Source organism: Bombus vosnesenskii, unplaced genomic scaffold, assembly GCF_011952255.1.
Source record: "Bombus vosnesenskii isolate JDL3184/JDL3185 unplaced genomic scaffold, Bvos_JDL3184-5_v1.1 scf7180000013394, whole genome shotgun sequence".
NCBI lineage: Eukaryota > Metazoa > Arthropoda > Insecta > Hymenoptera > Apidae > Bombus > Bombus vosnesenskii.
The window spans coordinates 536954-559932 of record NW_022883019.1 but is presented as its reverse complement, the minus strand read 5'-3'; the positions used below and the strand labels follow the sequence as shown (position 1 = coordinate 559932).

Here is a 22979-nt window from a genome sequence, read left to right as displayed (position 1 = left end):
ATCTTTGTGATCGAATAAATTAGCCATTGTACTAGGTAAATCTATTAAATTATTTAATGATCGGATGAGTCGGACAAAATATTTTTAATTTTCCTAATAATAAAACACAGAAACTATTTCATCTCGTAAATAGTATAAATGATATCGCGTTGCAAGATATCTCCATAATTCATAAACTAAAGAAGGATAAATTTTGTTGTTCAAATCATTTTCTCAAAAAAGAAACAAAAAAAGAGCCTCGAAAGAATAAACTTAAAGCAAAAATATCTCACCATCGGCGCAATGTTCCCCAAAGTACGACGTCAATTCACAGTTACAAGAAAACTCCTGTCTTCCAAAATCTTCCGTACAAGTTCCGTTGTTCTTGCACGGGGTAGCGTCACATTTCATCTGACAATTAGGTAGCACTCCTTTGCTACCCTCGTGATTAGCCTCGTTCGCGAGGCTAGGCAAATCAACTAGATATTCTCCGATCATCAATCCACGAAGACAACCGACATAGCCCTTAATTTGCATATCTTCTTTGCCGAACCTCAGCAGATCATTCGAATCGAAGCCTCCTAGATTCACCTATGTAAGATTTCTGATCATTGCATACATTCGATTCAGTTTGAAAGTCTGAAATCTCACCTGAAAGTAATTGCTGGGCGGCGCTGGTGGCCTCTGAGGTGCCAGTACTTCCTTTTCTGGATTTATCCAAGGTTTATTCGAATACGTGTCTAGCAAGATTGGAGTGGCGTTTAGGGTAGAGTTGTACTCGTTCACGTGAAGTGTCGTTGATTTTTCGTTCCGAATTATCGCGATTTGGACCGAAATTCCTGTGTTCACACCTGGAAGATGCTTGTACGTTACATATTGCTATGTCAAGATATATAATATAAATTACTGGCTACAATATTATACATTATTACAAAAAGTATTGGAACACCACTGTATCTATTATAGCATTTGTATCCTAATTATTTAATGCAAAAAATATAAATGTCGATAATTCAAATATATTGTAATATCGTAGAATAGCTTTGATTGGAGATCGGCTGAAATTAGAAAACACCGTGTACGTCGTCTTTCGTGGTTTGTTTACATCCAAGAGCGCCTAGTAACAGTGACGCGAGAAAAGATAAGCAGCGTCAAAACAGAAGTACGGTTCCATATTTCAAGGAGTGGCAATCAAGAGGCCAGAGTATGTGAGCCGAAAAGTGTGTGTGTGTGTGTGTGTGTGTGTGAGAGGACCAGAGCAAGAGCGAGCACGACCGAGCAGGAGTGTATTGGCGAAGATCAGAGCTAATTGAGTCATCGAAGAGTAGAGTCGTTAGAGGTTTCGAGTCGTCGAAGAGTAGAGTCGTGAGAATTGATAGAGTTGTTAGAGAGAGAGAGTGTGTGTGTTAGATTCGTTGTGACGAGAGTGGTCAAATAACTGTAAAGTTATTTGATATAGATACGAGTATTGCATTTAGTTTCCGTTAAATAAATATCGTTCTCTGTCCAATTTATATTTGTATATTCAATTTAATATTAATAAATTGTAAGTAATCCGGAAAAAAAATTTCTATCCTTATTTTCCGATATTACAAGTGGGAGCTCAGCCGGGATTGAATAAGACAGAAAACGACACCTTTTAGCGGAGCTATTTGTGCTGGGGTAGAAAAAGAATAGAATAAAATGGCGAACGTTGAAGACCTCGAGAAGCTGAGGACGAAAGAGCTGAGAGCGCGTCTCGCTAGCTTGGGGTTGAAGGTAACGGGAAGAAAACCCGAACTACGCGCGCGGCTACAGGCGGCCCTGGAAGGAGACGATGTATCGTCGGAAGAAGAGAGCTCCGACGAAAGTAAAGGCGAGGACGACAAACAAGGCGCGCGAGAATACAGGAGAGGCACGCGAGCGGTGTATCAGGACCGCGATGAGTAGCAGCAGAAGGTATGCGTCGGTTCGATGTTGAGTCTTAAAGACGTGGAAGACTCATTAGAGAAATTCAGCGGGGATGATCTGCTGAGTGTAAATCAGTGGGTGGAAGACTTCGAGGAAATGGCAGAAGTGTGGGGTTGGTCAGACGTCCACATGGTGGCCTATGCTAAGAAATTACTCGCAGGCTCCGCTCAGGCCTTCGTACGACAAGAGCGATGCGCGAAGTCCTGGGCAAAGCTAAAAAAGGCGTTGAGGAATGAGTTTGAAAATGTAGTAAGCGACCAACAGATACATCGCGAGTTATCCCATAGAAAGAAGAAAGCAGATGAGAGTCTGCAACAATATATGTATCACATGTGCGGGATTGCAAAACAAGGAAGGGTTGATACGCAATCCTTGATAGACTACATTATTCAAGGCATTCCCGACGAGGTCGCGAACAATACTGTGCTATACGGAGCCAGGAATATCGAGCAATTAAAAGAGCGTTTCAGGCGCTACGAAGCGATAAAAAGAGATATGGAGATGAGGACGAAATTTGAGGAGCCGAAGAGTAGCAGGGTAAAGCCGGTGGCGAAGCTGTCCGAAACCGAGAGGAACAAGGAACCCAGTCGATCTGGAGATGCGAGGAAGGCGAGATGCTACAATTGCGGTGATGCGGAGCACGTGTGTGCGGAGTGTCCGAGCAAGTCGAGAGGACCTAAATGCTTCAAATGTAGGGAGTACGGACACATCGCATCAAGTTGCGACAATTTGGGTGAGCCCTCAAAAAAAGTTTACAGCATGTTTCGGTCGTTACAAACAAGGCGTGGTAAGGATGTTAAGATGGAAAATTTCGAATTGAGCGCGTTGATAGACACCGGTAGTGAGCTGACTCTAATGCGAGCAGATCAGCATGTGAAAATCGGAGCGCCCAGATTAAGTCGGGAAATCGTCGGATTTCGCGGTGTCGGTTCCGGAAGGAATTTTACGCTCGGGAAATTTTCGACGAACATTATTATAGACAATGAGTCGTACTGTATAACCATACACGTAGTTCCAGACACAGTGATGCAACATTCGCTTATTATTGGCGCAGACTTTTTGGACACTGTTGAAATAAGTATAAAAGGGGGAAAATCATCTCCGATCGCGGAACAGCATTTACGGCCGGCGCCTTCGAAGACTACTGCAGAGAGGAAGGCATACAGCACGTTCGGACTACAACTGGGATCCCGAGGGCAAACGGACAAGTGGAAAGAGTGAACCGGACGCTTATTCCACTGCTGACGAAGCTATCTGCGCCAACGCCGGACAAGTGGTTCAAACACCTGGAGACAGCGCAGAGGTATTTAAATGCAGCTCCCAATGTAAGTACGAACGCTGCCCCGTTCCAGTTGTTGTTCGGAACACGAATGAGGCTGCGGGACGATCCACAGATCAGTCAGCTAATCGAGGACGAACAGGCCGCGGTGTTCCAAGAGGAACGAGATTAGCTACGTGCAGACGCAAAGAGACGGATTGAGGAGATCCAAATCCGAAACAAGCGGGCGTATAACAGGAGACGCAAGAAGGCGACAGCGTACAGGACGGGAGATCTAGTGGCAATCGAGAGGATGCAGAAGGGTCCCGGGCTAAAGCTGCATCCGAAGTTTCTTGGACCGTATCGGGTGATAAAAGTCCTGCGAAATGACCGATACATAGTGCAGCGAGAGGGGGAGCACGAAGGACCACGTACAACTTCCACGGCAGCCGATCACATGAAATGGTGGAATGCTGACGATAGTGATGTAAGTGCGAGCGGCGATGATGAGCACATCTGAGGGCAGATGTGATTGTCAGGAAAGGCCGATTGTAATATCGTAGAATAGCTTTGATTGGAGATCGGCTGAAATTAGAAAGCACCGTGTACGTCGTCTTTCGTGGTTTGTTTACATTCAAGAGCGCCTGGTAACAGCGACGCGAGAAAGGATAAGCAGCGTCAAAACAGAGGTACGGTTTCATATTTCAGGGAGTGGCAATCGAGAGGCCAGAGTATGTGAGTCGAAAAGTGTGTGTGTGTGTGAGAGGACGAGAGCAAGAGCGAGCACGACCGGGCAGGAGTGTATTGGCGAAGATCAGAGCTAATTGAGTCGTCGAAGAGTAGAGTCGTTAGAGGTTTCGAGTCGTTGAAGAATAGTCGTGAGAATTGATAGAGTTGTTAGAGAGAGAGTGTGTGTGTGTTAGATTCGTTGTGACGAGAGTGATCAAATAACTGTAAAGTTATTTGATATAGATACGAGTATTGCATTTAGTTTCCGTTAAATAAATATCGTTCTCTGTCCAATTTATATTTGTATATTCAATTTAATATTAATAAATTGTAAGTAATCCGGAAAAAAATTTCTATCCTTATTTTCCGATATTACAATATTAATGTTCGTATTATTAATAGTATTTTCATACGACTACAAAAAATTGATACTATGAAAATGAAATTTTAAAATAAGATAATTTCCTATGTTCCGTTTGTTAAAATAACAGTAAGATTGGGACAATTCGTGGACTGCAGCAGGTTCGATAAAGAGCCCAAAATATTTCTGAAATAATATTCCTAATAAAATATCCCTTTTAATTACCTGGATATTCCACGGTGATGTTCTTAATCTCATTACCAGCGTTGAACAGATACACTATACTGGTGCCATTCGAGATGTAAAGATGAGCAAAATTATTCAAGTGATCATTCGCATACAAGATCAACGAATGAGTATCATAAGTCCTCAAGTTGATTAGAATATTTTGTAACAGTATACTCTTCAACAATACCGTTTCTTCGCTTTCTTCGTCCTTACCAAAATAATTCTTTTTGAGAAACGCACCTTGGGAAGTGAATGTCAAGGCCTTGTTGTTTATATCTAAATGATCGAATCGATAAAACGAGAATCGAGAGATAAAATGTGGAAATACATAGGAGACAGTGGAGATTTGAAATTGGCTGCAGAAGCTTACTCGTCTCGCAATAGGTGCCAAGGTGAGCCCATTTGTTCTCGCAGACGCACTCGAAGTTGCTCCACAGTTCTACACATCTGGCACCGTTCTGACACTTGTTCGGTTGACAGGAGGGTTTGCAGTCCTTTATGATCTCGGATAGGTGGACGGACATGTAGCTGTGAATGTCTAAAATCTCCCCATTCACAACCAAACCGCGGAAACAGCCGATGAGTCCTTGGCGAACTGAAGAAGTCCTCAAGTGTTCTCTAAGAAACGAGAGTCGGTTTTTATTCTTTTATTTTGGCCAAGTCATTGAAACTATGAAGATATTTTTCATTTTTGAATGGAATTTCAAATGACGATCAATCCTAATAGTTTCTAATATTTTCTATGTTCGTAGCCTCATTTTTCTAATATTTTTTAAATCTCTAAGCATCTTTTCTTTCTCTAATTCTTCTAATATTTTGTTCTTTTAATTTTTCGCATATTTATTTCTCAATTAGTGTTTAATCAGCGTTGCATCAGCTGGGAGATTATTAACGAAAACGAGAGAATATACTATACACGAAAAACTAATACAATACGTAATTCGGTTTCCACGATATGCATTAACAATTCGTGGGTTTTGTTATCTTCTAAGGTATTTTTGAGAAAGGTTTCTAATTTTTCTACAGTACTTTGTTCTCCCTTCTTTTCTCAATTTTCAAACATTTCCAATAGTTTATAATATTTTACTGTTTTAATATTCAGTCTCATTCTCGTAATGTTTTTAATATCCATAAACCTTTCGTTCTTTAAATATTCCTGTATTCCTTTTTTTTTTTTTAAAGACACTTTAAAAAAGAATACTCACGCGGTGGCTCCGCCAATAAACATAGAACCTTCGAATGGCCCAAACTCTTCTTCAGGTAACAACTCAACCATTTGATAGTCGGTATTGATCATGAATCTAACGTGATAATCATTATAGTCGATCCAGATTTTTTGCCAGTCGCCATTGTTCAATTTTCTTATGCTCTGCACCTCTAACTCCCTGATAGTACCAGTATTTAGAGTGAAGTTAAACGTCAATCGAAATTCTGAAGTCAAAGCAACCATGAAGGATGGATAATTGCTTCTAATTGGTGGTTGATACAGAAGAATGGCCTTTTCTCCAGTTGTTCGAAAACTGAATGCTATATCTCCTTTCCTCCAACCAGGCACTTCGATGTATGATTGCGAGGTCGTGAAAGTGACAACGTATTTCTGTGTATCTAAAAATTAACGAACGTAATAATTAACGATAGTTAACAATTCTCGAGTGCGATTAAATTTGTAAATCTACGAATCGGTGTAGAATGTAAAAGATGCGTCATGAGAGCTATTGAATCTAAAGAACCAATTACTCTAAACAGTTTAATTTAATTTGATAAAGAAACATCGCTTACTAGTTTCGACACATTCTAACGGTCCCAAGGTAATTCGTCCCTGTGCATCGTCTTCGAGATCTTTTTGTTGCAAAAACACCATACTGGTGATGCCTAAGGAGTCTGGTCTTTCGTAATATCCTTCGTCAGATAGCCATTTTCCTGCGGTTCCGGCGAGAACATCACAGTTACAGCTTAGATTTGCATCGACGCATGTCCTGTTCACTAAACATAAATGTGAAATCGATATTTCATTAATATTAATGCATTGCCAGCTTTATTGATTATTACGATAATTTCCAATCAAAAATGTAATAGAACGCTATTTACGAAAGTTCCATTTCTACGTAGAAGATACGAAATATAAAATCGTTATAACGTTTGCTATGATATCAAATCTCAAGTATTTCTTATGATAATTGTTGTTTCACTTCTTTATTTTACGAAGTATAAAAAGCACTTTTAACCCTTCTGTGCTGCATAGTTTCTCTAAATAAAGATTTCTTGTGTCTCGTATAAATCGGAAAATCACGCGATTGAAATAATTAAAGTCACTAATTCATCCTGAAACGTTTTATATTATATGGATTCTCGTTAAAATATGGTTTTTATATAATGAACAGAATGCTATAATTAATTTCTATATTAACGAATAACGAATAGAATATACGAAAGTCTAATACTCACTTCCACAAGGACAGGATCCCCTAGTCACATTTCCTATGTAGTCTACGGTGGTTCCTTTCGAGCTAATGAACCACGTAGCACTATGCAATTCCAATGGCGCTTTGTAGCAATCGTACTTGATGTATTGACTACAGTACAACGAATGTGAGATCAATTCTTGTAGCATCTCTGCAGTGAACTCTCTGTATTTGATGTCGAAAGAAAAATCGGATTCTGCAGTGGATCTAACATCGACTTGCGACGGCAGATTGTGTTCTACTATAGTCTTTGTCGAGTCCTCGATAGACTGGAACTCGCACTTTACATTCGCTGGAGGGAATCTACCGTTTCCATCAATGTCGATTGTGTAAGCTCTGTCCTGTGTATATCCCAATAACGCTAGCTCCTCGCAGGTTTTTCTGTATATAGCTGAAATTTTACATATTTTTGTATCATTTTTTACTCGCGTTATTAATTCTCTTACCACGATAGATTATTACGCTATAATATTAGGTCGTCCGAAAAGTTTCTTTCGTTTTATAAGGAAATAATGGATGCACAACATTTTCCATTTTATGTTATTTTATCGAATTACGTATGATCAAAATAAAGATCACAACGTTCGACAGATTAGGTTTCACGTTTGTATAAAGATGCGTCGTTGTAAAAGACGTGTCTGTAAAAGAAAGACACTTTTCGGACAGCCTAATAGATTATTACGTTGTTGGCTACTCAGTCGAGCTTCAACATTCTTGGAAAAGATTAGTTTGTTTAAAAAATTTTAGTAGTCGTAATGTTTGATTATTATTTTTTTCTTTCTTTACAAAGCAGAAATTAATACTCTAGCGATAAAAAATGTATTGCAGCATAGGATGAGATAGTCCAGATTAATTAAAAATACAATTTTTCACGTTATTTCGAATATTTCGAATAAATCTACAAATTTACTTACTAAAGTGACAATTTTTCCCGATGTAGCCAGTGCCTGTACAGTCACAAGTAATTCTGTCCTCTGTCACCGAACATTTCCCCTGATGTTCACAAGTGTTCGGCCTGGTACAAGGATCGACGAATTGGCAATTATCCAAGGCTACCTCGCCGATCACTCTATCGGTATTGATCACGTGTCTAGGTTCTATTCTCTCGTCGTTCACCTGTATTTCACGCATACATCCAACCAGACCTGAGGCAGAGTGCAACGCGTTATAATCTAACGTTCTGGTCACGTAGTTTCTAAAAAAAAATGTTGAATTTACCCGCGTTGCTTTTTCCACTTCCGATGATAACTTTGTCGCCCAATTCGAACGCCATGGAGAAAAGTTTGCTGTGTTTGTTCCGGTAATCCACCAGGACACTGAGCTCTCCTCTCGTGTAATTCAATTCGACCGCATGCCAAGAGGTATTGTAAGGGGGAAATTTGACGGCGGTGGATACCGTGATGTTCTCCGTTAACACCGGGATCAGTTGAAAGCGAATTTCGTCGTTTATCACGCGCAGCTGATCATTTGTACATTCGTAAATCGTAATAGGCAATTAAAGATACTGTTACTTTACGATACTTGACAGTTTAAATTTGATGATACTTTAGAATGTCTTTTTTAACCGAAATTCTACATCGAGGTAGAAGGAAGTCAGCTTGAAATTTTGTTTCATTGGAAGAATAATGCGAAGAATCTGAGCAAACTTTAAATAATAATGAAACCATCGTTTGGATTAAAATTAAAACAGTTAAATTCTATTTTATTTCGAAGGTTGGCTAAAAAACGAGACACTATTATTTATAGAATGATCTAATCTTATAATTCGATACTAAAGGCAGCAAGTGTGAAATAGAATTCTTATGGGATTCCAACGAACAAAGTATAAATTTATATAGTAGAGTAAAGTTATAGATGATATGCTAAATTAATGTATATAAGTTTTTTTGAAAATCGCAGTTTCTTAAACACTTCCCCAATAACTTTAATATGCAAGTTTTGCTAGAAAATTTGTCTATAACTTTACTAGAAAAATTGATATTTCTGAACGAATCTATTCGTCTTGTTTATCGTTTTTGAATAAGATGTCCGTAACATACCTCCCAGTATCCAAGACTACGATTACTTGTCACATTCCCTGACGCGACCACAGCCACCGGTTTCGAACTTTTGAAGTCGAAGCTCAGTTTAAGGGAATCGGTGCGTGCTATTGGCCACCAAATGTGGCTGTCCGCGAACGGATACGTTATTGGAATCACATCAACATCTGCCTCGTAATACTCTGGCGCCAATACACCGATATAATGCACCATGGGGTTGGAACGTTTCAACTCATAAATAATGGACTTGTCGTTGAAGAAAACGTACTTCAGCGAACCTGAAACCAATTCAATCGATTTCCATCGATCTTTTGGAGTCGGCATACGAGTATGTGCTACTGCTATAAATATGCGTCTTCTAAACATATCCAGATCACTGAATCATTAAACGACAGCGACAAGATGTTCTTAGGTGATCGAGTCATGTAAATTTGTTGACACTTAAAAAGGAATCAAATATCAAATATGAAAATCGCTACAGGTCTTAGACGAGCAAAAGTTAACTTGGAAAAAGAGTCGTCAATTTTAAAGAATTTATGGTCCTATTCAAAGGATAAATTTCTTTCGAGTAATTGTCCGACTAATTTCCCTGTATTACACCTTAAAAAGTTATGAAAAGTAAATTGATAAAGTGACATATAGAAGAGAGAAATTGATATTTCTTAATCGCGTAGCGGATGAATAATTTACAATTTTTCTAGTGAAAATGGAAATCACCTTGATTTGATATATAAAATTTCAAAGTAACTGGCTGTAGTTTAAGTATTATAATAATTGACAAAGATTCGTACCTGCAAAATTATTATACGACCGAAGGCCTTTCTTCTTGTGCAATTCAGGACCACCGCCAATGTAGATCTCAGGATCGATGATCATATTATAATTCTCGCCAGGAATTTCAAGTACTTTGATTTCATCGTCCAAACTAACGAAGACCAAAGATCCATTATGAAATATCGTTAAATTATTCCAATGGTTCGAGGTGATATAATCGCCTAGTTTCGTCGTGATCTTCGACTTGTGGCCGAAGTCTAATGCAACGTGAACTGATCCATTCATGATGTATGCTGCTATGTAGTGTGGCGTCCCATCGATTTCACCAGACGCGTAAAATAAAGCCGAGTCGTCCCATTTTGTCTTTATAAAAGTTAATAGAAATATTAAAGAAATTTCTTTACGGATGGAGATAAAAATTTCTTTATTAAGTACCTTGAATGCAAGGCTTATCCTGTTCACAGACGAGTGAACTCTGTCCTTCCAATCGTAAACGCGGAACGAGACGTATGAAGAACCTCTTAATGTTAAGATCGTGGCCGCTGAAATATATCATTCTTTTATACAAGATGTATCAGAAAGTTTGGACAAAAGTTTGCGTCTAAATTCTATATGTTAATCCCTCGTAGGTAAAATATATTGTTTACGTTCATATCCTAGTGACACGGTCAATAATTAAATTAAATATATGAAATTCTTTCGACTCTTCGAGAAACAAAAATTCTGTATGTCTATATTTCATGGAAATAAAATTTTATTATGTAGTATCGTGGATAAATGGCCTAGGAAATATCGGGTGAACCATAAATAATAAATTCTATCTATCAATAAACTTATCATATAGGATAGAAATCATTGGAAACTTTAATTTCTAATATTTCTAAATAAATAAAAATTCTGTAATTATAACTATGATCAAATATAAAATTATCATTTTATAAGCGAGTTATTTATTTTCCTGATGTAAGTAAACGACGAAGGACTATTTTCTTTTTACGTACTGTATACATCGCATCGTTCTCCTTCGTACTTCGTCCCAAAGCAGTCGCAAGTTAAACTATTATAGTGGTTCACACATTGGCTCGAGATGAAACAGAGATTCTCTCGTGTCCTACATCTGAAATTTGTTTATCAAGCGAATCATTCGAACATAGCGATAACAATTATCGTAATATATTTCAACGAGTCTCTTACTTGTCTATGCAGCCCTCTTTCACATTTTCGTGCTTCGTGGCAATCAGAGGCTGAATGGGCAACAAATCGCTGGCCGATTTGCCTGAGCTGAGAACCATATCTCTTATGCAGCCAACAAACGATTCTATTATATATTTCACGCCGTGCAGCCTCTCCTCGGAACTCAACCCTAACGAAAATTGTGTAATTCGTGAGAAAACTGATTTAATATATTCTAAGGTTTCCTTTCTTATTGTTCCTAATTCTCACTGTTTATAGCTGTATCAATGGACTATTAGCGACTTAGAATCAGTTGAAATTATTGGCTGAGTTTTCCGACAAGATCGTCTCTTCTTTTTCTTGGCTTTAGCAATAATTTAAATATTTCGGGACATTTTTTTATAGAGGAAGAACCGCTCGTGATATTAAAGTATATGAATTAATCGAATGCAAATTACAAACAGAAATACGGAAACTCATTAAAAATTGTACGGTTAACTAAGCTTCTTTCAGTGAGTACCACGTAGGTATCTACGTATTAGGTAGGTCTCTATACATATTATGTACGTTTACTTCGTTAAACTCTTCACGCTTAAACTTCTGTTAAAGATATATAATCAGAAATCAGTAAATCAAAAGTAAAAAATAAGTTTCATTACCTCCAATAAGGACGACAGACGCGAGTTCTTCGGATACTCCGTAATTGACTGCGTGCTCCAGAACTTCGAGCGTCGTCTCCTCCTGTTTATCGTCCACCCTGGCGATCAATTTCGCTCCGTGGACGTCGATTCTCACCAGAACGCTATGCCATTCGTCCCTGTTCAACCCCTCGCCGACAGTCAGGCTGGTTGACCGCTTTCCGAACACGTGCACCACTTTCAGCTGGCCCTTCTCTACGATCACGTACAGAGCATAAGGGTCTAAGCTCTCTGGTCGATCCTTCACGCTGTGGTAGACCAGCAGACCATGGGGTAATTTCGTACGAAATTTGAAAGATATCTCGCGACACAGTCTGCAAATTAGAGCCATATTTAGAATAGTGGATCAGGATTTTCCTATTAACGTTGATTTCTTGTATTTTTGTGCCAAGAGATTGATAACTCGACATTGGCTTGATTATATAAATTGTTCAAAAGTGGAACTGATCGATCCCATTCTTTACAGATTTCTCAATTTCAATGTTAAAGATACGGAAGGATTTATATACTAATGTCGTTAATCAGTTTGTCCTTCGTGTGATTCATGCGTACAATTTAAAATTCTTTGAAGCATAGTTAAGATTACTCACCGAAGTTGAAAAGGTTTTATACCGCTACCGTCCAGCTGAATAAACGTGTTACTTTGCGCGAACATAAAAGTCTTCTCGTAGCCAGACTCCATGAAAGTTAGTTCCTGTCGAGTAATTCTTTGAGTGTACTCCCGTTAACAAATTTGCTATCCTAATCATTTTCTTTGTTAAGCGATGAATTATTAGATTAATTATAGTTAATACCGTGATATTATGAAATATTTGAATTATTTGTCTCAATCAAATTAAATATATTTGTATCGTATGCCATAGATTTTGAGGCAGATTTAGGGAAGTTAGTTCACCTTTCCTCTTTTGTACTTTGGTACAGGTGGTTTTGTTGGTTCCGGCGGTGTAAACGTTGGTCGTGGAGTGATGGCCGTGGTAGAAGGCAGTGTGTTCGTGGTTGCAGTGCTCGTTACAAATACGTTTCCCTTTGTGATCAAATAAGGTGGCAGTGTATCTAAGAAACCAGAAATTCAGTAAAAATACCACGAGAATTACATTTTCTCTGGAAAGGCACCAAGTTTTTATCAAAATTAAATCATGGAAAAATTTTCCGTGGCATCTTTTAGTTTACTGCGTTCTACGATTTTACGTGATATCTGTCTCTTTCAGGAGACAAACCGTGCAAAGATTTTTCTAGTTGGTTATATAAAAAAGAATGTGCAATACAAGGAGAAAAAATTTCATTCACATGTTATACAAAAAAAAATTATTCAAACACCTAAAAATGCATCGTTGTAAATTTATAAAATTTCTGTAAAAAATTAGCAATTGGACGTATTGATTATTCTGGAAGTATCGATGTTAATAGAAGTTTACTATCTCTTTTTATTTTTGTATTTTTATACTAATCGGTTTATACCTTCCAATTACCTCATCTCTTTCTAGTACATTATCCAATCACGATATTCAAATAATTGAATAAATGACAAAAGTAATCAAAGTATTTCCTTACGTTCAGGACCACCCACGCAATGGTAAAGACACTCGACTTCCGAATTGAAACGATTCTCGTTTCCTAAGCAGCCACCGTAAAGAAAAGTCCTGCATTTCCCTTCAGTCTTGATGAACGTCCATTTCTGAACGTTCTGCTTGCATGGTCCTGGTTCAGTTTTCACGAGACACCTGTCAGGAAACGTCCTCTTCGTGGTAGTGGACGTGTCCATTTCGTTAGACAGATCGATCTCTGACGAATCTGTTAAATTCGCTGAAACGATCGCGTAAACGTATGCCCAAACGAGGATTCTGAAGATCCATCTTTTGTGGTCGATCATCGTTGTTTTCTTGCTGAAAAATCGGGCAACGTTCATCTAGTATTTCGTGTTTTATTTAGAGAATGCTGTTGTTGTGGATTGTTGAAAGCAAAAAAGGTTTCGTATAGAGAATGCCGGATAAGTTAGGATAATTCCAGAGTTACTTTTATTAGTTTCTATAGCTTGATAATTTTTAGAAATAATTTTTGGAAAATGTGAAAGAGAGAACAGAGTGCTAGAACTGTTTTGCAAAAAATATCGAGTAGTTAAAATAATGTTGGTGTTATTTTTATACATCTATCGTATAACCGTTTCTAGGAATAATTTTTGGGAAATGTGAACAATTAAACAAATAGTTTCAACAAGAAATCTAGGATTGTTATTGGTAGATTTCAGATGTTTGTGCATCTTAGTTTTAAAGGTGCAAAAATGCACAGAGTGCATGGTATAGCAAAAATCATTGCTGAAAATTTTGTCTTAAAAAGATCGTGATGTTACTTTCATTAATTTAAAAACAAACGCTTAGTAACTATTTTTAGAAAATAAGAATAGTATCAGGTAAGAGAGCAGAGAGTTAATCTTAATCAAGAATGTAGCACCATTATCAACGACGATTTCCGAAGTAAAGAAAATTTCGTGAATGAAAATATTTGTATTATTTTTATCGATCTATCTTGTTTGCAAATCATTTTTAGGAAATGCAGAAAAATCGGTACTTAATTTTAAACAACGATTTAAATACATACGTGTTTCAACGAAATCCAATTGATCCATATAAAACTAAGCTTACCAATTCCATCAATATTAATCGTCTTATTTCTGAAGAATCTAAGAATACGAAGAAATGAAGAAAATTAAGAAATTAATCTATCGTGATATCAAAATTTAAAAAATGTAGTTAATTAGCGCGGTCACTGAATAGTTGAATTATGGTACATCAGTTTTACTCTCAAATAAACGGTCGAAAAATTTAATTAAAAACCAATCTCAAATCCGCACTTCCATCGACAAGGATCATTAATATCAATCTGGACTGCTACTCACACCTGACACACTGTCCCGGAAACTCAACTTAATTACACACTCTAATTAGTCCTTTCTTCGGTTTTCACCGTACCACACACTTTCCTAGCCACCGCTCTCAACGGCGCTCCCCCGCCCATAATGCACATAAAAAATCCAACCGAAACAGATCACTCTCGAAGTAGGTTTCTCCTGTACCCACATCCTCCAATTTCATTCTGTACGTTTCACGTTTTGAATTGTGTGGTCGCTTCGTGGAAGAAGAGCAAAGCGCAAGTACGAAGATGGGAAAAGAGGAAAAGACAAAGTTTAACGATCGAGCAGATCGGCGAGATGCGGTCGGATCTCACGTGCTAGGCCGGTCTGTGACAGTTTTCTGCGTCCAAACATTGAGGACGCACGAATCTGCGTACCTTGATGTGCCGTGGTCCAAACGAGATCGCGACTAGCTAGAGGACAGGATGTGACGTCAGAAGGCCCCCGGCAAGCACGACGGCGGCTGCGAGTCAATTGTCTTCTTTCGCACTGACACACCGATAATCTGATCCCACACGAACGACACGCGTGTGCACACGCCGCCACGCACCGTCACGGCCCGGCCACGATAAGCGTCTCCTCCTCTTCTTCGTTCGAACGCGACACTCTGCCACCTTCTCGATCAACGATCAGAGGCGCTCTTACAATGCCACCTTCTTCGTCGGCATCGCGAACGGCCGATCGCATCGAGATGATTCCAGTCTCTTCGAGGAACCGGCCGCAAAGATTTTCAATCGATTCACCAACGTTGGTCGAGGGATAAACGCCAGAGGAGTACAGTCTGTCCTACGAGAGCGTATTGGTGATATCTCAGCGAAAATGAATATATTTGTACAAAATTTAATATGGATTTTAATATAAACCTCAGCAAAAGTAAATATAATTGCAAATAATTTTGTATGGATCGATAGTACACTTAAACTATTAATACGCTTTTACTTAATAACACGTTCAATTTTCTGTGTTATCGATTGGCAAATTGGAGAATTTGGCAAAGTTTCGGCACGCTTTCTACTCATTTTTCAGCCTGCCACAGATACGGATACAGGTAGTACCCTATATATTTTACGAACGCGCGAATATATTTTTCTTTTATTAGAGTTCTTGACTTTAAAACATCTTTCAATTTGGACTTCGTAATACCAAACATTTTTTTTGAGATCTGCATCGGATGACTCGGACGATTAGTCCAACGCAGTGTCATCGTAGACGATAGCTTCAAACATATGCATCTTTCAATAATCTTTCAATAATGTAGACTTTAAACGAAATTGAAATATTATAAGGCAAAGCTTATTCGATAGGACCTCGTTAGATATAAACTCGATCTTTGTCTCATTAGATATAAACTTTCCTGGATATCGCCAGTACGCCACTCTTGTGGGACAGACTGTATTGGGTGGAGTTTTAGGCTACGATTAAGGCGGATGCATATTTCGACGACTCGATGTTCTGACGAACTCAATGTGTCGACGTAATCGACAATTTATATTATTCTTATTATTTTCAACAATTAAAAGTATGTATATACAGGGTGGTTGGTAACTGGTGGTACAAGCGGAAAGGAGGTGATTCTACGCGAAAAAAGAAGTTGAAAATATAGAATAAAAATTTTTCGTTTGAGGCTTTGTTTTCGAGAAAATCGACTTTGAATTTTCGCTCGGTACGCGTGCACTTTATCGCGTCTCGTTATAACGGATCTCACTGTAGATTTTTAAAAAAATTAAAAAAAAATAAAAAAAATGTTTATTCTGTATTTTCGACTTCTTTTTTCGCGTAGAATCGCCCCTTTTTCGCTTGTACCACCAGTTACCAACCACCCTGTAGATTTGTATAAGTGTACGCGTCGTAGTGTTCAGATGTTTCGTTCGTCAGAACGCCAGTTTGTCTGAATACGCATTCGCTGTAACTATGGCCTTAATCGCGAGCACTCGAATGTAGGTGTTTGTTGGTGTTGGGTGGATGTTTGTGTGATGTTAGTTTCGGTCGATTTGCTATGATACGAGTGTGCCTTTGAACGTGTCATTTTTGTAAGTTTTTGGACTTCGAGTTGGAAAGGAAGCAAGCAGAAATTTGATCTTTTCGTTCGATTTTTTGTTTGATGAAATTGTTTTAGGACGAAATTGTTTAAGATGAAATTGTATTTTGATCTACGAGTTGTTGAATTTTAAAAAAGAAACAGGGCAGATGTGAAAGAAGCAAGAATTTTCTATTGCTCTTCAATTGTTTGTTTTAGCCTTGTTGAACGAAATTGTTATGTTTAACATGGTCAGTGATTTTCGTAATCTCGTTGTCGCAATTGAATCATTTAATATAATAGAACTACGTTTATCTGAAATCCATTAATTGCAGGAAAATTTGATTTAATGTTTGATTAACTAAATCCCTATTATTCGAACGAGCAATCGTGGATAATGGTATGTATAATCAATAAATTCCAATTACATGAAGTACCTACATGGTTCAGATAAATACAATTCCACCATAACAAAACTGTCGTTGATAATCATATAGGGTGCCCAGTTTTTCTGACCAAACTTTGTTTACAGACATAAATAAGAGAAAAATGTTCTATAAGAGTACTGTAACGGACTCGTGATTACTACGATACAAAGCAAGAATAGGTCAATGTATTCTGTAACTATTCTGTAGTTATTAATATCGGTATTCGGTATTTCAACATGTTCACTGATTATTCTTAGCAGGTATATGTCTCTGACGAAAAGTTTAATTTATGAATCAAAATTTATAAAAAAAGTTTTGTTTTTCCAAGAGTTTCAATACTTGCAAAAATGTGTTAGAAATATTTTATTTGAATTTAGTAGATTAAGAAATTGTCAAGAAATGCCACTTTTCCAAAACATTCAATGTTTCTCAAAATATATTACAAATGGTTAACATAAAAAATTATTGATTATACATATATAGTATACATAATAGAATGTTTCCAAGTTCAATATGAATCGCACCTTGAAGGGACTAAACAGCTGGAAAACATGCGAGAAAGTGAATCGAAAGTGCGTTGCTATTCATCTTCGTTTCCATCATTGTCGCCACCTCTTCCTATTCTTCTTCCTTTTTCCTATTCCACCATCTTCTGTTAATGCTCCTGTTGCTGCCGTTGCCGCTGCTTGTAGCAACTAGACACTAATTTATTAATACCACTCCGACTGTTACACGTCTCTTACTCGTCATGGTTTATTGACTTCCATTGCGACCCCGTAACCAACAATACGTTTTCGCATAATCCCTTTATCTCTTTAACCTCTGGTTTTCGTTGGTTTATATTTCATCATTAATTTAAGAGAGAAATTTTCGAACGGTCTAACGTGAAGTTTTACTTTTCGAATAAAATTTCAAAAATTATCGTGGAAGATTCATAAATGGCTCTTTACTCTTTTCGTATCGAATATATGTATGTGAATAATTACAGCGTCAGACTAATTTGCCATTCATATTTTCCGAAATTTTTAATACTGTTTCTTGAATTTAAAGTTCTTTTAAATTTCTAATTTTCTTTATGAGAAAAATGAACTTATATGTACAGCTTCTAGAATACCGTGACCCGAATAAGACTCATTTTAGAAATACCAAAGTTCCTCTCATGAAACCATTTAACGCACCTACGAATAAATATGGTTTCAGTAGATTTAAATACCAAGATTATCGAATTTGAAGCACCAAAATCGAAATTTATCGATTTAAATGGAACTCTAATACAAAATCCTTACGAACATTAAGATTGGCAAATGACAACAAACTCGAGCCTCGGAATTGAGCAGAACATTTTTGAAATTTCATTATTAGCCTACTGATTTAATTTCGTTACTAATTGTCCGAAGAAACATTAACGCGTTTCACTTAAATAATTCAAAAACGCACAAGTAAGGTAAATTCGCATCTCAGGCAATCGAACAATTTAGTTCACTTTCCATATTATTTCACTTGCGAATCACAGTAGACGAGTTTCTTATTTTGAAACAGCAAGGTAGCAAGCTCTTCATGAACACTCCTGTTGTCCTCAGAAAATCGATATATCGAGCAAACCTGGCGAGTAGGTCATTGTAGCGAGCAGGCTTTAAAGCGAAGGCTCGAAGAAAAGGAAGAGAATTCCTGCTCTCCATTTACGTAATGAGCAATCAAATTTCTTACTTCTTTTTCTTCCTTAGAATTCCTGATTAATTAAACGGTTCAAAAATCAATAAAATTTTTTTCAAGCCTACCTAGTTAAAGTGAATGTGGAGTAAATTTAAACTCTTCCTTCATATCGAAATAGAAATAAAAAGTTATCGTATAATAAAAATGTAGTTTCTGACTCTATGACAAAATGTAATATTCCGTAGTAAAGTCATAACGCCACACAATAACTACGTTCGTGTAATTGATGTAACTTCTTTGAAAAGTAATTTTAAAAGAAGAACAGAATATCGTTTTTCAAGAAAATTTTGTTGCATTTCTTATAAAAAAAACCAGGAGGTTCTACTGCTATTATTCTTTTCACTGATTTCGTTATATTTTTAGAGCAACAACGTTTAATTTTTCTGAGAAATGATTTTCTCACTTCTTTTCTTTTATGGATATAAACTTGATTAAATTGAAACGAATGAGATTAAATGAAACGAACAAATGGTTGAAAATCTGAATCTTGTAATGTTATATTTTTCCGTGTAGGGTTGAAAATTACAAAGGCTGAATCAACATGTCTCGAATCTTACGATCGACAATATGACAATGTATTTTTAAACTCGACTCAGGTTACTTAATTTCAGAATATTTAATTCTAATTTATATATCCTATGATATCCATCTTATAATGGATAAATATCAGCGATGATAGCTTTCGTCACATAAAATACAGGAAGCATTTTATTCTTGAGAAGTACATAATTTAATCCAAACGGTTGCTGGTCATCTATGATCCACACGATGTAAACGTAGCTTGGTTTAGAGTTAAAAATATCAGAGAATATTGCAAAAACAAATGTAAAAGTTAATTGTTCAAATTTTATTTTGTCTTATCAGGATCAAGAAGATTGAGAGTACCGTGAAAATGTTAAAAGTCATCTTATCAAAAATCGTTTTTCCCAGCTCACACGTTAAGGAGACGCTTCCCTAAGAAAAGGAATTACACTTTAACCGAACACCTAATGTATCCGGGTCACGAATCAGCATCCACTGAATTTGAATACTATCGTCGTCTCTCGATTCCTCGAATGAAAAGCAATCCATTACTCATAATCCATCTCCACGCACGGGATCAATTTTATTTAAGACCAGAGGACTGTCGCATGGCCGGAAATCACGTAGGGCGCTACACCGATCTTATCCTTTGAAGGGAAACGATTTAGGATTTACATAAAGGAAGTTTATCCTCTAAGAGTTGAACGCTAACGCGCATATCAATGAGAAAAGATGAATTAACCAGTATGAATCAGTTTGATGTAACTATTGTCTAGGATCATTGCACGTTGCTTCTCTTACGCATAAGACAATTTTTGTGCGGCGGTTTTCATTGTCGCCTCTGGGTTTGTATAGGTGTCATTTAATTCTCGAATGCGTGTTTTTTCGAAATATAATAAAGTATTTTATTATGTATAATATGAGAATGCCATAAATTATTTATCTTGTTGGTTGTACAGCACTTTTTAAAATTCTTTGGAGTAATTGTAAATTGTTAGACACTATCAATTAAATAGTATTATTCGAAAGCAATAATCGAAATAAAAAATTATTCGAAAATTTAAATCGATTCTAATAGAAGACAAAGTTAATTTCAAAAGTAATAAATTGGTTAAAACGATTCGTCATTACGAACGATTTGTCATTCTTTATTTTTATTTCGAATAAAATTTGCTTAAACCTGGCTGCGTCTATGGATGATCCAACAGGTTGATATAATGGAAATAGTAGCACGAGCCAAGTGCATAAGAAGTTAGCGTGATAGCGATAATTCTTTGTGTATATACAGTTTTCTCAAACGTTGAACTAAAGATCGAAAGTGTTTTTTTAAAGGAAACTGCATCTCTGTTTGCATCTCGGCGCTGATTCTTATTCAGAGATAGTCTGCTTCATTAACCGAATTGAATCTTTAAGAACGATCTTCTAATTGATGCGATTAATAATCGCTGTGTCGCTCGAGTGCGTTTGTGTCATGCTTTAAAAATGTTCCCCTTCTTTGCTTTACACACTTTTTCTCCTCTCGTCGAATGTACTGTTTATAAGAAATTAAGGCCAAATCCTTGTAGAACTTCATTTTTTCAGTTAGTCGAGTAACAAATTTAAAGATCTTTATTTTTAGCAGAGGGTACAGAAGTGTGCTTTGTCTTTTGAAAAAAGTGTCAGAAGCAAGTATTTGGAAGAGAAAAATATTTGTTTTGTCGACTTTTGAATAACAATTTACACTTTTTCGCGAACCATGATATTGTGAGACGTTTTGTCGCGTCTGAAGACGATTCGGTAGGTCGAATTTTTTCGATTTCAAAATTTCAAAATTGTTTTAAGTTTGTTTATAGTAATTTCTCCACCGATTATTACAGATAATTAAGCATCGGATAATTAAGTTCACGTTAATAAATTTTTTAGATAGTTCAGTGACATAAATTAATTCGATATTAGCAAATTTCTGCACTTTTGTTTTTACCAAATTACTGTTACTCGTTTCTTTCATTTTTCTGATGATGAGGGCAGATGACACTTCCATAAATTTCCAAATTAATCATTTCCTTTGAATTTCAGTTCCCCCTCTCCAAAAATTATTCCGAAACTAACAACTAATTCTTATCAATATTATCCTCATTCGAAACTAAATTACTTACACGTTTCAAACATAGTCATAAAATCTTCACAAGAAGTCAAAGAGAACACCTTCTAAACAAGCACACTGATCATTGTTCACTCGCGACAGAAAAAATATTATGTTATTAAAATTATTCGCGATAGAAGAATTTTCTGTTATCAGGCTCGTTTGTAAAAAGAATTTGTTTGAAACGATATTCTGTCTTTTGGTGTGTCGAAGTGCGCGACGCGACGGAATCGCGCTTACGACTGACACATTAACTCATTCTCCAAGCCGCCGTGCTACTACAGGCTTTTCCTCCACCCACGCAGCCAACCGCGTATCAATTGAGGGTACTATCACGAGGTCTAGTTCTGTAGAAGGTGTCTCGGAAGTGTCCAGTTAACTCGTCAGTTCCTTCGTGAAACTCTCTTCAATTGGCTACCAGAAATGTTTGTTGATCGTCGATCATCGAGACTACGAAATATAAACGGTTTTAATATTACCGATATTAATATCTCTAACGAAATTGCTATAATACAATCAGAGATTATTCGAGGGATTATTTCAAAAAATACTTATTCAAATAAAAAAATAAAATAAATAATCATATCCAATTATTAATAAAATAATTCAAAGAAAAATTATTTCGCTTTGGTTACTTCGTAGATTTATTGTAGCGTAAGAATTGTTAGAGTAAATGAATATATAGAGTTGCTTAATATGTGGTTACATATGATACGGTTCTTTTTCATTTTATTGTACACTAGAAATTTTTCTCAGTGGTTAGTAGAATTTGTAGTTACGATAAAGGGAATGTTCCAGACTTAATTTTTTAGAATTTTTATCACAGATAAAAGGAGAATAGTGTTAAAAGAGAATATTCTAAACTAATCTTTTTCATCTTTTGTGCATCCCAAACGATGAAAGAAAAAGACTCAACAGGAAGAGGGAAGAATCAACGATGGACGAAAAATGATTAAGAAGAAAGTCAGAAAAAATGAGATTAGTATATTTGTTGGTGAAACAGATTCTCATGGAACAATGGTACTGGAATCTGTGTATATTAGCTCGAATTGAATATTAAGAAATGATTCTTAGTATGTACGATGGAGATCAATAACCCTTCCGACGTGGACGAAACGCGACCTTCTAATACTCGGCTAATAACGGGTCAGATGCATATAGGGTCAATTTGTCTATTATCTTGTTATCCGATTTATTTATTACACTTCTGACGATACTCGATTGAATAGTCGTGTAAGTCTTGTTCTCGTTTGCTGAATCATGAATCATCTCGACCATGGAAACCTCCATTTAATTTTATTTATTATTGTCTGTTTGTTTTATCGTAGTTCTTAATTATTTTTTTTTATGTATAATTTAATATATATTTACTTCTTGCTCTTACAATATTCATAGAAAAACATTTAACAAAGTTACAAGAAACAAAGTTACAATCGCATCTTTTTCTTTCATTTACGTTCATTGCAAGTTCATTTTGTTGACACATTTAATTAAAACATAATAGGCAGCCGTTAATGACTCAGTGACGACTATCGATCCCCAAATTTGTCAATTTAACACGTTTAACGATCGTTTAATAAACGACGCGCGATCATTACGCGGTAATTATTGCTAAAAT

At 36.6% G+C, this 22979-nt stretch overlaps 1 protein-coding gene across 1 annotated transcript; it reads right to left on the bottom strand.

The window, feature by feature from the left end:
* Nucleotides 1-237: 237 nt before the first annotated feature.
* LOC117237626 (neurexin-4) lies at nucleotides 238-21534 on the bottom strand. Its single transcript, XM_033501782.1, has 19 exons — nucleotides 21375-21534; nucleotides 13203-13534; nucleotides 12547-12704; nucleotides 12242-12345; nucleotides 11613-11965; nucleotides 10975-11143; nucleotides 10782-10897; nucleotides 10216-10322; nucleotides 9798-10143; nucleotides 9007-9284; nucleotides 8186-8426; nucleotides 7882-8112; nucleotides 6951-7358; nucleotides 6285-6488; nucleotides 5711-6110; nucleotides 4876-5123; nucleotides 4503-4781; nucleotides 631-830; nucleotides 238-570 (listed from the first exon to the last, which is right to left on the bottom strand). The coding sequence occupies exons 2-19, from the start codon at nucleotides 13519-13521 to the stop codon at nucleotides 253-255; spliced, it is 4479 nt and encodes a 1492-aa protein (XP_033357673.1). The 5' UTR covers nucleotides 13522-13534; nucleotides 21375-21534; the 3' UTR covers nucleotides 238-252.
* Nucleotides 21535-22979: the final 1445 nt, after the last annotated feature.